We start from the raw sequence: 16,424 nt of genomic DNA, 5'->3' as shown, positions 1-16,424 counted from the left end.
CAGTCCTCATCTAAACCAGCAGTTTTCACTGTAGACATACTCCTGATTGCTTTACCTGACATTGTACAGGCACTTTTCCCCATAACTGAACTTGAATGGTTGCTCTTGACTGCAAGCAGAGCCAAGTTCTGAACATGGGCTATGGGGTTCCTTCTTGATTTTCACAGGGAGACCATGAAAAGCCACTGGAAAGAGAAAGAAAATGTAATTAAAAACCAAGTACAATATTAACAATGAGCTTTCCCAAGTAAACTAGACACTGTTAATTAAACACATGATTAATTAAACCATTGTAATACTAAAAACAATATAGGAAATAAACATTTCAAGCATTTCTTTGGGTATCAACTGAAAAATACACACCAGAGATCCTTTGCATTGGCTATTACCACTTTTATTGTTTAATAGAATGATGGCCAGGATCCCATCTCATTAGTAGGAAAATAACAGCCCACATATATTTGGCTTAGCTACTGTAAATGTTGTCAGAGGCAAAATACTTCCCAGGCACCAAATGTTTCTAAGTAATATTTGTGAGGTAGCTTTTATCTATAAATGCAATAGCAGTTCACTTCAATGAGTGCCACACCAATTTTTCCAAAATAAATTTATCATATAATAGCCTAAAGTATATGATCCATTATCTTTTTGTCCCACAGAATACATGCAAATTTATAGTGAAACTTAAGAAACTGGTTGATTATATTTCTTTAGTTATAAGCAGTAGCTGAAAAAATACACAAGAAATGCCTTCAGTAATTTTTCTCAAAAATTCTGGCCTCACCAAAGTCAACATGAAATGGGATATAGAAAGAAATGGAGAAAAAATTACCTATGCTTTTTTTATATATAGCAAAAAGAACAGAGGGAGTATGACAGAAATGCATCGTCAAAGAGAAGCACAAGTTGGTTTGGATTAAGGAAAAGGACAAAGGTAAAGATAAGGTTAACCAGTAGATTAGTTTAAGCCAGCCAACTTTCCTTATTCATAGTCAACATTAACTAAAATTAAAGCAGAAGAAAATTCAAAGTTCACCGGAACACAGGCAAATCTAAATTAAGTGGCTAGGAGGACAAAGAACTAAAGACAGATATTTAACAGTGTGAAAACATGCCCTTCAATTTTTAAATAAAATGAGGTTTCAAATCAATTTTTGGACTCTGAGCAGCCTAGAGTTTGGAGAGGAACTCTTATGACTGATTTGTGATGGTGTCATTGAAACACCATAGTTCGGACAGCCTGACAAAAGCATTTGTGTCTCTGGAGGAAGCCACATACATGCAGCACCCCATTAGAGAATCTTCACTGCAAAATTAAGTCCCTGTTATATAGTGTCAGGTAGTATTTTGTCCCTTCCCTTGCACCTGACCTTCGGAAACACAATTGGTTACAGACTATTTTTGTGCTGCATGGGCACAAACATGGACATGTTTGACTGGTAAATGAAACACTGGAAGTAAACAACAGAATCAATAAACCCTGATTTACAAGTGTGTTAGATTTCTGATTCTCACCACTGGTCTTCCTGCAACTGGGCGACATTCAGAGAACTCTTTCCCAAACAGGTCCTCTCCTACCTGCTTATATGACAGCTCATAGTATTAGCTCTAAGTTGAGACAGTGTGTAAGATGTTGCTGTATTATTTTCCCACATATATTCACAAAACTCACAAGAACTGTCTCTAAGACCTCTACTCAGTTACTACATTTGGTGAACAGTAGTCATTCATCATGGAAAGACTATGTAGTAAAAGAAGAGTAACGCAGAAACATAGCACAGTAACTTACAGAGGTAAAAAGTAGTGAATATTACAGTAAGAAATCTTTCTGAATAAAATTACATGAACTTGCACTAAAATAAAACACCATTTGGACCTCCTGAATAAAGGTTCTGAAATTTAATACTAAAGCAACCTGCAGCCCATGGTCAGTTTTCCACTCTCATCAGAAATCAGGCTGACCCCCAGCTGTTTGCTTCAGGTTTTCATGAGTGAACTTTCATTGCTGGCTATCCTCACGTGCCTTGGTCAGACAGCAATGAAGTGCTGCACGTTTCCGTGTGGGATGGAAGTTCTACCTCCAGAACAATGACTCTGACACAGAGGTCGGCAAGCTCCCCGACTTGGATCACAGAATTAAACCACAACTGTAACAAGACTCTTCTCTAAAGCCAGTATCACGTTTGCACCAACTTTTTTATTTTTATATTTTTTTTATTGCTTGACTTTTTATTTTTATATATTTTTTTTATTTTAACTTTGCTACTTCCTCAAAGTTAATCTGTTATGAAAAATTACTTCCCTTATTTATTTTTAAATAACGGGAGTACAGAGACTCCCACACCACAGCCCTGCACGGAGAACTGGCTGGGTATTTCATCACAGCGCTGAGAGCCTGAACGTCTGCTAACAGGCAGTTTTCCAGCTCACTGGCACAGGCACAAGTGAAAGCAGCACATTCATTTTGTGCAATTTGCTTTACCTTCCCACATGGAGTTGGTGCATGTAAAAGGCTGTTAAGTACTAAATTATTCCTTATCAAATCACCATCATCTGGAGTCATGATCAACACTAATTAAATTACTTTCACTGAACACGGCTCCAGCCTGCTGCCTCGGCTGCGAGGTACATTTTTATTTTGCTTACTGTACAGTCCTAGCAAGGTACAGGGCATGGTGCTAGGAGGCATCTGTGCTGTAGTTTTAATTAAAGTTTACCTCACCTTCCTCCCAGCTTTATAAGCCAGGGTAAAGTGTATCAAATCAAGTAGGTTAACACCTTCATTTTATTTAAGGAAAGCATTACAGTTCAAAGTGATTTTATATTAGATCTTTATCTTAACTATGGCCAGAAAGATAATGTAGCTGTAAAATTTAAAGCCTTCTTCGGGCAGTCTCCTGACACAGTCACCACGCTAAGCTTTATTTGTAACTTTAAAGTGTACACTTTTAGAGGAAGAAAGGAAAAACACTTGGTACGCTTTGGGAGGGCATTCTCAAATGCCTCTTGACCTTTAAAACCACATCTGAAGTGTGGCTGAAGATGACAGACTTATTCCAACAGTAAAATTTCAAGCATTCAAAACAGGTCCTCACATCATCACTGCCACCTTCATCCACTGCTCTTCATTTCAGTACAGCACTCATTTCACAGACTGCTGATTAAAAGTTTTTAAACATACGCAGCTTTGCTAAACTGGATTTCATATGACTTTTTTCTACCAGTTTTCTTCTGATAAGAGCAAGGTTGCTTATTTATATAACCTAATTTTAGCACAGCATACCCAGCTACCAACACATCCAAATTAAAAAATTGCCATTTCGAACAACCAGCTCCTCACTACTTCATTCTTGATGGTAAATTCATTTTGTTTAACCAGAGAACACAGTCTCAACCCTATTGCAGTTAACAGGTACTCTACTTAAAAACAATCTTTTTAAGAAGTGACCAAGGGCCAGGATTTCATCCCAAGTGATTACTTACAGATAACTACTTCCCAACTCGATAAGAAAACAAACTTACAACCAGTATTTAGATGGCCAGCTTCAACACCTCATCTCAAGCACTGGAAAGTAAGGCGTGTCAGTACCAGAACAGGCTCAAAGCACAGACCCTATCTCTGAAGCCAACACACAGACATAAGGCAAGCAGGACTGCTACCATCTGTAGCAAACTGATTATACTGTAATACATATAGCATATTCAGTGTGTATAGATGTATCTATCTAGATCTGCATAGTAGGAGACCTTGCATGTTATATCTAATGCAGAACATATAGTCTTACATTAGCTTTCTGTGTTTTTTAAATGTTTTTACGTACTTAGGTTTTACACAAAACAGTGACAGTGTCACTGTGTAATGAACTCGCACAGAACATGCAGATACACCTTGTTTTCAAGTGCCGCACTCCTTTGACTAAGGATAATGCTGCTGACAAGTAACAAACACTTTGCTCATAACACCCAGTTTAAAACCTACAAGGAGAATACTATTATTAACAACTCCGAAATTAAAAGAAGGAATGTTTGTCTTAGAGGAGACTTTGCATGCTTCCTAGGCTGGCAAACAGGAACTGTATCATCTCTTTACAGACAGAACTGAGTCTCTTCTTTTGAGAAAGCCTAAGAAATGCACTACATCAAATATTAAAGCCAAGATTTCATAATCTTTTCTATTCAAAAAATGATTATTCAAGATGAAGAAACAATACATATTTTAGATGAAATTCCAAGTCATTTCTCCTTTGAGTAAAAAAAAAGATACTTTAAAATTTTCAAACTTCAGGTTCCTACTGAGAATGCAATATAAAATCGGATTTTGCTTTGTGAAGAACTGATTTAAATATATTTTTAAAAGGCATTAAATAATACTGGTAATACTACGATGCTTGGTAACCAGCAGGTCTTGATTCCACAGACCAAAAAAAGATAAAAATGTCTTATTATCAACACTTGCAGGATAATTCATTATATAAAATCAACAGCAAAATTGACCCTGAAAGTAATACTAGGTTCATCTGTATTATGTTTGAAAACTTTGCATAGCTGCAGAGAAAAGGATGCAACAGAGAGGTCGCTGGAAGTCATCATGCCTTGAACATTTCTGCTGTGCGTTTTTGATTTGCTTTTCAAATTTATGGCCTCGCACCACTCTCTAAAGCCAACTTTGCAAATAAACTGATTCATTTTTATGATTGACTGAGAAAGCTGTGAAAAAATTTCTGATTTAATACCACCACAACTCCAGGTGCTGAACTAACCAGGTAACTCGAGTTAGTACTCAGTAAAATTTCAAAAACAAGAAGAGCAGGCCCTTGTATTGATAAAGCCTATACTGTCACACTTCAAATCCACCTCCCAACACACGCAGAAATGCAGCAGGGACTCCAGATACATCAGTCTCTCAAAGATTCTTTTCCAGTACATTTACTTCTGCCAAGCCTTCCCCTTCCCCCAGCACACAAAAATCCATTACTAAAGGGTCTAATCTCAGCTATCAGCACAGAGTGCCTTTTATGGAGCCATTAAACCATTTCTCTTGTTTACAGTGCCTGAAGAAAGATGTGAATTATGTCTGTGACAAAACAGGCGATAACATTTCTAAACTGCTATCAAAATGCAAACTGAAATACACTTAAGGACAGGGACCCTAATATGTGTTTTTGCAATTTTCCTCGCTCAGTATAACTGAGCAGCACTCACCTGATGATTCAGAGAAATTATTTATGTTTTAAGGACAACAGGTAGGCATTTTCACAAAGAAAAAAAAAAAATACAAAGTCTGGAACTGTTCATCCAGGAGGGTAAAAAGCTAGTTACTTCTCACCTAATAGTAATGACACTAGATGCTCTTATTTATTTATTTTAATGTCTGCTAATAATGACAAACACAACATTGTGGTCTCATCTGAGACCTGAAATTCTCTAACTCTGTAACAGTAACTTACCATTTAAACTGTGCATTCAGTATAGGTATTTGCACATTCAGTGCAATGAACTAAAAAACTAAATACTTCCTGCCTGCCTGCATGGTTCCCAGGTGGGAATGTCAAAATTTATACATACTTTCTAAGGAGGTTTCAATAATATACATTTAACCTATGAAACAACTGCCTTCTGCATTCCAGAGGTTATTTATTGGTCTTTATTTCTATAGGATTTTGATTTGAGCTACACACTTTTGCAGATAGATACACTCTGAATTTCAACAAACATTTATTAGGCATCAGACAAAAGGATGCCAAAGCAGGGTGTTTTCTCCATTTATTTCCACTATATACTAAGATGAAAAGTGTTACTGGTAATCTTCAGGACGTATGGGAGGAATTAGCTGAAACAGGTAAAGCTGACCACTCCTTCATACTCTGGAGGTTTCTGCTGCTACAGCTGAATGCAGCATTTAGCCCAGCATAGGAAAAAGAACTTAAATAAAAACACCACACTGAGGAAGTGACAGGTGAGGAGAGGTCAGAGGAGAGAAAGACAGTTAAGGGTGGTAACTGAGTCTTTCCCATTAAACAGTGCCCAGTGATTTTCAGTGAAAGCGTGAACATATAAAAGACTGCAGTGGTTGAAGACAAGTGACTGCAATCATGGATCAAGGCAAGATCTGCAATTGCTTTCATCATATGCAATCTCTTGGCCAGACAATGGCAAAAAAACCTTTTGTTTCTGACAAAGACAAGCTGCAAAGACAAGCAAGACTATTTCAAAAGTAACTGAGCAGATTACATCTACATAGACTCCACCAAGTTCTCCACCATCTGATCTATCAAAGTCACCACTATCAGATCTTAGCTGAGTTGCAGTCAACTGGATTTCATTTAGGCCCCACTCTCTGCCCTATACTGGAAGAAGCTGGTGACAAATTGGATATCTGACACACAGATGTGTATTATCACTGTGATTTCAGAACAGCTTGTAAAAAAAAAAGGAACTTAGACAAGAGACTTGAGCTGCCAGGATATCACAAACAAAAGATGTCAGGAAAGAGAAGAAATATATCCCTAAGCAATTTATTTTTTAAAGAAATATATGATCTTGATATGACATTACTTACAATCTTAAGGTTGTAGCTACAAAATCAGAAAGCATGGAAAACAGAGAATTTGTCCCACTGAGTAGTAACCCCTCACCTGAGTCAGAGCATGCATGCATGTTTGGGTGTCTGTGTGTGAACAAAGAGAGTCAAACAGAAGCAAACCTACTGAGTGTGCATGGATGCTTCTGCAGTGATACATTAAGTACAGCTAAAACAAGCAAAATGCTGTGATAAAAAGCAGTACGATTTTCCCTCTTTACATACATATTTGTAACTAAGGAGAAAATAGGTAAGCAACGTGAAGAAGAGAGAAACAGAAAGTAAATGCGTAAAAATACGCTCAACATAAAAAATAGCCCTTTCCTACATGGGAGCCTGGCTATAAGTCCAGGAAAGGAAATCTGAGGATAGCTGGTATCACCACGGATGCTCTGCCACCCCTTGTCTTGGTAATCTTTCCCAGAAAGTGGAACTTCCCGACTGGGCAGTACTTGGCAAACGTATTAGATATGATTCTATCAATTCAGTCTTTGCCTTGGCTTTAGATCAGATCCTTCCAGCCCCTACCAGCTCAATAGATAGAAACAGCATGGGACCTCATTTTTTGGAAGCTAGTTCTGAACGATGAGCCCAATCACCAGCTTTCAAAGCCAACTGGCAAGAATAGAATACGTGGGCAAGATGGATCTATTTGAGAACCTTGTTTAACAAAAAGAAAATACCAGCTCTGAAGTAATCTGTCACCTTTACTGGAAAATACGCAACTACAAATGCACTTTAATAACAGAACTCATTCTGCAAAAAGAAGCAAATTGCTTATTTTCTCTTCCAGTCTAAAGCATACAACACTGTGTATATCAATTAACCATCTACTTGAATACTGCAATGCAAGAATGCTATGTAATGGTTTGGTCTTTAACATCATCAGGGGTGGAGAGTGATTACAAAATTGAAGAATAAAAGACAGTCCAAAATTGTAGAATTTTGCTCTCAAAATCTAGGTGTTCTAAGATGACAGTGTGAAAAAAAAAAAAAAAAAAAAATTGATTCTGAAATTGAAATACGAAAAAGTGAAGATGAACTGTATGAAAGCTGGAATTAATTCCTGCTTAATACTGTAGAGTTTCAAGATGGAAAATACAAGCACATTTTCCTACAGCTGATACTGGGTAATTCTAGACCTTAAAGTCTGCAGTAATGCATCCATGTTAACAAGTCCTGTTTGCAATAATAACTTTTTTTTTTTTTTTTTTTAAATCAAACCACAGAGCAGTGTAGATTAAGGACTAAAAGATAAGAAACAAGTATTGATGAAAATAAATTTAAATTAATTGAATTGCTCATCTCTAGATAGTGTTAATTCTATGTATCAACCATAATTATTCCCTATCTTTACTATGATCTGACATGAATATAAAGCCTTTGAGAATAACATGTGAGACCTAAAAGAAGGCTGAATCAGAGAACAGAGATGGGTTTGTTCTACCTACAGCACATCAAAGTTGTGGCAAACGTTGCATCACAATCCATAGAACAGATTTACATTAGAACACTTTTATGTGGGGAAAAGTGATCAGTCAGATTACAGTGATATGGTACATATATGTTATTTCCCTACAGCACAGCTTATTTGACTCCTAAATATGATGTTCCTGACTCTTCTCAGGCAAGAAATTCTGCCAGAACCTTCTCCAGAACTGCAAATAAAAGCCATTCTTTAACTGAAACATGCTTTTTAAAAACACTGTATCTGTGTCTCAGAGTCTGTGAGGATTCCGGGAAATTTTTTCTGGGTAGCTAACCCAGGATCCTACATGACTGCAATGGATGCAGCTTTCTTGAAGGTGGAGGGTTCCTAACCAAGGTGGCAGAGAGGGCACAATATTAGAGGTTGTACCTGTATAGGTTAATAACTGTTTCAACGTTATAAATCCCCATTTTCCACACAAAATATCCCTCATTTGCTTGCCTGCGCAGTTGCAATTTCAGAAATATTCATAAGTCACTGAGGGTACCCCTGCAGCTTTCTGATGCTGGCAGCACTGAAGGCACCACTGAGATAATTTGGATATTTGTAGCCACTTGGCTTCTCATTTAAGAGGACCATGTAGGTTGAAAATTGAAGCTGCAAATACATTCTGCTTATCAGAAAAAATAAAAAGCCCACCCACCTGGCTAGAGAAAGCAGAAAGGTGGTGGAAAGAGGCTTTCAGAAAATATCAGTACAAAGTTAAGTTAACCCTAAGAGCAATTACACGGCAAACTTTTTAACAGGCTGCTGGCGAACAGTTTGCTAGGGCACTATAGGTCTTTAGGCCTAAACCAATACTTGATTTGGGCAGCTACTAACTGACTGAACTGCCTTATGGGATCAGAAAATGTCTGTAATCCTCTACCCCCAAGCAAAGGGCTGATCTGACAAGATTTTGGCCAGCTGACCCCTTCTCCTCCTCCACCCCCAGAAGATTTCAGTTTCTAGTTAAGAACTGTCCAGAAAGTGGGCTTGTTGTTGGTTTTTTTTTTGTTTGTTTGTTTGTTTTGTTTTTCAGTAAGAGCTGCAATTACAGACACAGTTTCTCAGCCTCCAAATGCAGGGTCTCACAGAAATCTGTCAGCACTGCTGTACACAGTCCCCTCCGTGCAATGCTCTCCTTTCCTTTCAGACATTGACTCCATGAGGCTCCACTGCAGGCTGCCCAAGGAAAAGCACTGCCTGAGGGGCTGAGGGCTCCCGCCCAGACCTCCAGGGCAAAAGTTAACTTGCTGATAAATACCAGACACTGAATAACTCTGAGAATAATACAAGGAAATTTGCAGAACGTTGGTGGGAGGGAAAGAGGGAGGATTAAGTTAGGAGGAGCAAACTGGCTAGCTTTGATGTTTGAGAAGAGTAGGTGAGGCAGGAGGAAGAGATTGCCTGCCCCCAAAATAAACAGAGGCTTAGGGCTCCCTGAAGGAGGAAGCAGTAATCTCATAAAAATTAAACCAGCTGGAATCTGTAGCAATTGGTGTAAAACTTGTGAGCAGCATAAGATAAATGTGAGGGGGGAAAAAAAAATAAAAAAAAATTGGAAGAATTTTTTTAATCCCCTATACTGGACCTGCAGCCTCCAGGAACCCACAGAGCAACATGGTTGCTATTCACCAGCATTAGTTTGTGGTGTTACAGTCCTGGGAGATCGGAGCATTTATTTCTGCATTTACTTATAATGTGTGTGGCTCCAAGGGCTCCCAGGCAGGGTGCAAGGGGAAGCGAATCCTCCTTGAAAGTCTTAATGGCCTGGGAGAAAACTTAAATTGTATTCCTACCTGGGAATTATCAATAAAGTTAAATGGGAAGAAAGCTGGCCACTAAATCAGGGTCTGTGTGCTTTTCTGAGGACAGGATTTCCATTTGCAGCAATTTCCAAAACTTAATTTAAATTGTAAGAGGTAATGGCTAAGTACTATGTAACTTCCATTACTAAAATATCCAAGTGAGATAATATCCCAGCATTTTACACACATACAATTTCCACTTCAGGTAAATTAGCAATCTAAGGTTTTCAGGTCTGGATTTTAAAAGGATGCACAGACACAGAATTATGAAGAAAACTACTTATGAGAAGACAGCTGGCCTTGTACCTGTAGCTGGACTTCAAAAGAAACTGGATTTAATACCTGTCTTTGACACTTGTTCATGACCTAAATGACTTTAGGTGCTAGAAGGTTCATTCTAGTTTGAAGGTATCTCAGTCATAAAAGCCTAATTTCAGATATTGCTAACCAGTGTATCAGTTTCTTTCCTTATAAATAGGAATATCCTCATAATAAATGAGTATCATCATAATAGATTATTTTTAAGGATAATCATGCCTATCTGCCAGTTAGCTACTGAACAGTACGTGAAAGCAAGAAAAGCCAACGGACTACACAGATAGCTCTCTAGCATAAACAAAACAACTGATTTAAAAGATTATTTATGATTTGTTTTTATTTTAGCAACTCTCAGTGATAGGCATTATAAGGAACAAAACTGCATTTCAAGAAAATTATTTTGAATTTTGTCTCCCTTTACCAGTAAGAACATATACACATTCATAAAAGAAGTACACACTAACTGAGGGTAGCTAATGAGATTTTTGTTTTACTTTGATGGAAGAACAAAACTGTCACCACTCCAAAATGCATCTGTGTCCTTCAAACTGGGATACTAAATTTTCAAGAATGCTCATCAGTAAGGCAGCTCTAATGATCAATAACCTAAATCTTTTTAAAAGTTCACTACCAAATTCACACTGGAAAAATCCGCAGGCCATTGAAATGAGTCAACAATTCTACTCCGCTCACAAGTTTTTATCACTAATTCAACAGGGAAACAAAGAAGCCATTGACAAAAGTGGTTACCTCTGGGAACATAAAGTCAGGACTTCAAGTCACTTGATACTGAAAGACGAAAGAGCAAAGTGCTCTTTTGGAAACTGGTGGAATTTTGACCACCTGCAATCCGGCTTTGATTCTCAGCACAGATGCGTAAGGCTTTTGCCACTCCTTAAAGCATCCTTACTGTATAGGGGAATCACAACAGAATACTAAGAACCACTATATACACTATATTTTTTTTCAGAAGCCCATTTTTCCTGATGCTGTATGACTGTTTTATACATTCATGCAATCAGCAAGACTGAAAATTACATAGCATGTATATTTCTTATTTACAGAACATAGATACACAGATGCAGAGTATATACACTTTGTATAAATCTATTTCATAAATTCTACTCTCAAATATTTGAAACATTTGGTCTTTACTGAATATTTGCACTTTTTTTTTTACAGTCTCTTTTGTCTCCATTTATATTGGTGCTCTGGTCATGTAAAATTCTCTTTACAGATGGGTTAATAAGAAAATATTGCACAGTTCTAACATGAAGATATTCAAATAAGACAAAAATATATAAACAATTTATTTTTTGAAGGTATACATTAGAAACAAAAAAGAAACAACATTTGAGCAAAGAGGATCAAATTAATAAGACTAGGAATTGTTTCTGCACTTGTAAATTGTCAAATGTCCTCAATGACTACTCATAACATATAAATTGGAAGACAATAACCTGGCCAGTCAGTAACCTTCCTATTCACTGACTGCAGTAAATGTCACTGCTAAAAAATATTTCACTACATTAACTTACTGGCAACCACATTTGCTGAATAAGTTCATAAACAGCCACAGGGAAAAAAAATAAAAATAAAAATAAAGACAACCAGAAATAAATTTGCTAATGATTTTTAATTGCTCTTTTCTAACATGCATAATCCTCAGCTTACAGAACAAATAGATACATAAGAATAAAGATACTCTTCATCAAGACAGTTCACTTTTCTCTTCACCTCAAATCAAAGTCAAGCTGTAATCCAGAAATGGGGAAGAGAAATGTATCAAAAACAAGAAGATCAAGGAGAGCAAGTAAAAGAATCCTTCTCAGGAAAAAGATTGGAGCACATGCCTTTAAAAAGGAACCCGTTTTCCATTCACAAGTTTATACAACTTTTGGTTTATCTCTAGAAAAAAACATTGACCAGTTCTAAAACTCAGAAAGCTCGTCTACTTAGTAAACTGAGCAGCTAGTCTAACAAATATCATTATTTATACATATCTATCAGCTTACAAATGGTTCCCCCCAAGTACATCTCAGCACTAATGTGCATAGGATCACAACAAAAGGACACAGAACCTAAACTCAGGGGCATATTTTCCTGTTTGCAGAAGCTAGAAAATTGTTACTACATGCCATAAATGCACCACATGCATCTCCAGTGCTTAATTGATGTTTTGGGGACTGTCACTCTCTCCTCCCTTTTTTCCTGCTATAGCCTGTGAAAACTTCATGGCAATCTGTGGGAGAGACTTCTGTCTTCAGTTGCTGAGATAGCAAGATAAAAAATGACACAGACTGTAAAAACATTTTACCAAAGGAAACACATGAAAAAAAAAAACAAAAAACAGAAGTGGATTCCACTTTCAGACTACCTCTTTATTTTACACCATCCCAGAGTTTATGGATTTTCAAATCATTATTTAAGCTGCTCTTGGAATACAAAAAACGTTTTGCAAAAATACTGCATGAAAAATAGCTAAAGGAGGGTGACTATTTTGTATCAATCACGAAGACCCTTCAATCTGCCTTGTTTGGTTTTGATTTCTCTGTGAAAATACAGTAGAAAAAAATTTCTGCATACTTAGTTTAATACAACTAGAGATTAACAGATGCTCTAATACATATACATGCTCCTGATGAAATTAACTAAACAACTATTTGTTTTAAAACAGAAATAACTGTTGTGTTAAGAAAATAATGCCAGGACTACAAGTTATAGCATCAAGCTTGACTCTATTTCCACAGATGCGATCTTCACAGAGTCCTTATGTGGAGGCAAGGAGGGGAAGCTTCCTTACAGAGGAAATGGAAAGTTTTTTCAAAACTGAAAATTCAACATTTTGAATAAAATATGTGTAATGCTTTTTGTTTTTATGTAAACAGACCTCAGGAAGTGATCTGACAGCTTTAAGAAATTACCATTTGAAAGAAAAAAGGTCTACATGCTTCATCTTTGATCTAGGAGACAGATTTATCACAGGACAGGATGACTGAAGTTTATTCATTAGCAGATAACCTCCACATGCAACCTAAGCCTTTAATCTGCAATAAAACAGCAAATGAGGATGGGGCTCTCAGGAAAAAGCACCAAGTCAGCTTGGTCTGGCAGGGACACACGAGTGGAAGGCTAGGGGACACGCAGAGAGATAAAAATCCCATAATAACAGCAGCCCCATACAGTTACTTGGGCTCCTCCATACAACAGCACTGGAGATCACCAGATTCACATGTGACCCAGTGCAGTTCAGCCACATCTAAATAACATGGTTGCAATATCACTGTTGGGATGCCTGTGGTACCTTTCACAATAAAATTCCCATCACAGCATGCAGAGAACTCTGAATGGAATAGCTTCAGCTTTGAAAGTTTCAAGATGCAAAAGCCGCAGGCTCGATACTGTCCTGTCATTTGTTTCTCAGTGCTATTGAGGAATACTGCACAATTTCAGACTCAGTGCTACCAGTATGATTCAGGATAACTTAAATCCTTGCTCCTTCAAGACTGGAAATGTAGTGCAAAAATACAGGCATAAAAGCAAATAAACAGAAACTAATTATTAAAACTAAGACAATTCCACAAATTCTCTGCCATTAAGGTAACAAGTTAAAGGCCTTAGAGTTCACATTTGCATCTTGGTAAAACATTTTCAAGAATTAAATCTTGCAATTATGGAACAGGTCGCAACAAAGGCAGAATCCTCCAAAAGAAGTAGCAGAAAAAAAAACAACACCGATGTGGCTAGATGGGCTAATGCCCAGCAACCAACCACAAAACAAGCCCACAAAGTTTTCTGAAAGACACCGATTACTAATTTATTTTGAATAAAAAATAAAAAATAAAAAAAATAAAAAAAAAAAGAGAGAGAAAGGGAAATTAATGGTTGATAATAGGTTCTGTACTACTTTAAACAAAGGAAGCCAAGTGCTCAGCGACAATAAAAGAAGTGAGTCTATCTAAGGCAACTGTGAAGGGAGATAAGGTGGTCAGCATCAACTCACTCTGACTTCTCCAGCTCTTACAACAGCAATTGCATTGGACTCTCTTTGTGAAATGCTTTTGAGATCTCTAGATAAGTGATAATTAAGAAAGCTGTATACCTCACAGCAGAGTGATACATGCATTTCTGCACCTACTTCAAACCGAGAAAACAGAGATGTTAAGCAACGTGCCCAAGGTCATGCAAACTTACAGCGCCGCAACTCTCGCAGCCTTTTAAGAAGAATCTCTTAGCGGAGCATACTCTTAAACAAATAAATAAATGTATGTGCATTTGACAACGTCTGACCTATGAAAGGAAGTAGTTTTAAAGTCGAGTGGCAAGAAACAAAGCACAGCTGCAGCAGAAAGCACTACCAGCTGAGCACCAAGAAGAGCTAGTATCACTCTGCAGGACATCTGTCAGACTGTGTTCTGCAGTACTTCACTTGAAGAAATACTTAAAGGAAAGGTGATTCCAGCCACAGTCTCTAAAGAAAAAAACAACAGCAGAAAAAAATAAATCCTGAAAGCACATAGTCTGTGTGCAACTTGCCACACACAGAAAACCAAAACACTACCAACTGCGATTTCTAGGACATTGTGCACTACCAAGATATGACTACCAGATGCCAATGTACTGAATCATCATGTTAAAAATGTTGATGGTTTTTTCAGTCCACTTTTTTTTTCTTCCAAGAAGCTGCAAAATCAAACTATACTATAGCACAAACAAAAACAAAACCCAGCAAACAACTCTCCTTCTGACTTCAATAGACACATCAGAACCTACATTTTTTCTAGTATTTTCTACTCCGTTCTAGTTGTGTACTTTTCCCCTCAAAATGTGTCAAAATATGTAAAATTACCCTTTGCCAATTGCTCACCAGCTCTTGTTATACTGAAACAGATACAAAGTGCTCTTTCAGATGGTATAATTCATTTTTGAAATTTAAGTCACAGGGAGAAAGAAAACAAACAGCATTTTTCACTTCATAGTGTGAAAAAGCTGCACATGATTTTGCATGCTGCAAACATGTAAATAAATATTAAAGCTTTTCCTCATTTAAACTGCATTTGGAATATCCTTAGCCATTAGTTAAAATGACAGAAGAATACAGCTACCTGAAGCCTATGTAAAGAATCTCTCTTTAACAGGCTTTTAAAGATTGCAAGCCAGAGCATTTAAAAAGCACATCCCTGAATAATTTAAGGCTCCTGGCATCTACACTGAAAGAGCTCTTTTGGAGGAAAGGAAAAAAAAAAAAAAAAAAAGAAGAGAAAGAATAAAGAAGAATAAAGGTCTTGAAAGATCAGCAACAAATTTACTACTAAAAACTATTTTTTTCCTATCTTAAAATTTAATCAGACATTGAGGAGAAGGGATTTTGCAGCCAGCCCTTCCCATTTATTGTCAGCAGCTATGGTCTAACATTAACATTTACCACCTGGCAGTGTTAAGACTGTGATGGTCAGGGAAATAATACAGACAGCAAATGAAAGAGCAGGAAGGACACTGATCAAGAACATGAAGTACAAACCCTGATGAACAAAAATTCAATAATAAAAAATAAAAAAATAGAGTTTATCAAGAATTTTAATTAGGTAACCTATATTTTAGGGCAAAAAAAAAGAAGGAAAGAACGAAGAACAGATCACTATAAATACAAATTATTTTAAAATAACAAAACATGATTATGCTATTAAGACACAAGACAATCTGGTTTGGTGCAGGGTAATCGCCACTTATTACCAGTAGCGCCAAAGTCAAATTACAAGTCAGTGTACTGTTGACAATACCAAGTTTTCTCTGCCAGCTACATCCTTTAGACATCAGCAAATCCTACCTACTTCCTCTTGTGTCTGTCAAAGAAATCATCCAAACACTGTGAGCAAGCAATCTTCACCTCAACAGCTATTAACTTCAAGCAAACTGAACCATTTATTCATTTTTACTCCCAGATCGTAACGTCCTTGCAGTTCTATAATATCTGAAAGCTCTGCCACCGATGCCAGCCAGTTCAATATCTGGCTCCTCCTCATTATATGAAAATGGACTGGCAACAATAGGAAACCTTATCTGAGGAAGTTAACACAGGTTATCCTTCTTGACATGTAAATAGAGACTTTATACAGACAGAAAACAGCTTAACTAAGTCTTAGAAATAAGATAAGAATTCAGAAAAAGTGTCACACACACAAATGTGGTCAAAAAAAAAAAAAAAAAAAAAAAAAAGCTCTTTTTTTGGAGAAACAGACTACATTTT

At 37.0% G+C, this 16,424-nt stretch overlaps 1 protein-coding gene across 5 annotated transcripts in view; it reads right to left on the bottom strand.

Annotated features, from left to right (window-relative positions):
- The window catches only part of ETV1 (ETS variant transcription factor 1), a 63,472-nt gene that overhangs the window by 30,266 nt on the left and 16,782 nt on the right, over positions 1-16,424 (bottom strand). For all 5 annotated transcript variants that reach the window (XM_090142732.1, XM_090142734.1, XM_090142736.1 and 2 more), the window contains one exon: positions 56-185. In XM_090142732.1, coding sequence (XP_089998858.1) covers positions 56-185 — 130 coding nt within the window. The remainder of the gene's footprint in view (positions 1-55; positions 186-16,424) is intronic.

Source organism: Phasianus colchicus, chromosome 6, assembly GCF_987193195.1.
Source record: "Phasianus colchicus chromosome 6, bPhaCol1.hap1.1, whole genome shotgun sequence".
Taxonomy (NCBI): domain Eukaryota; kingdom Metazoa; phylum Chordata; class Aves; order Galliformes; family Phasianidae; genus Phasianus; species Phasianus colchicus.
Note: the sequence above shows the minus strand (reverse complement) of the source record. Positions and strands in the feature narration are given on the sequence as shown.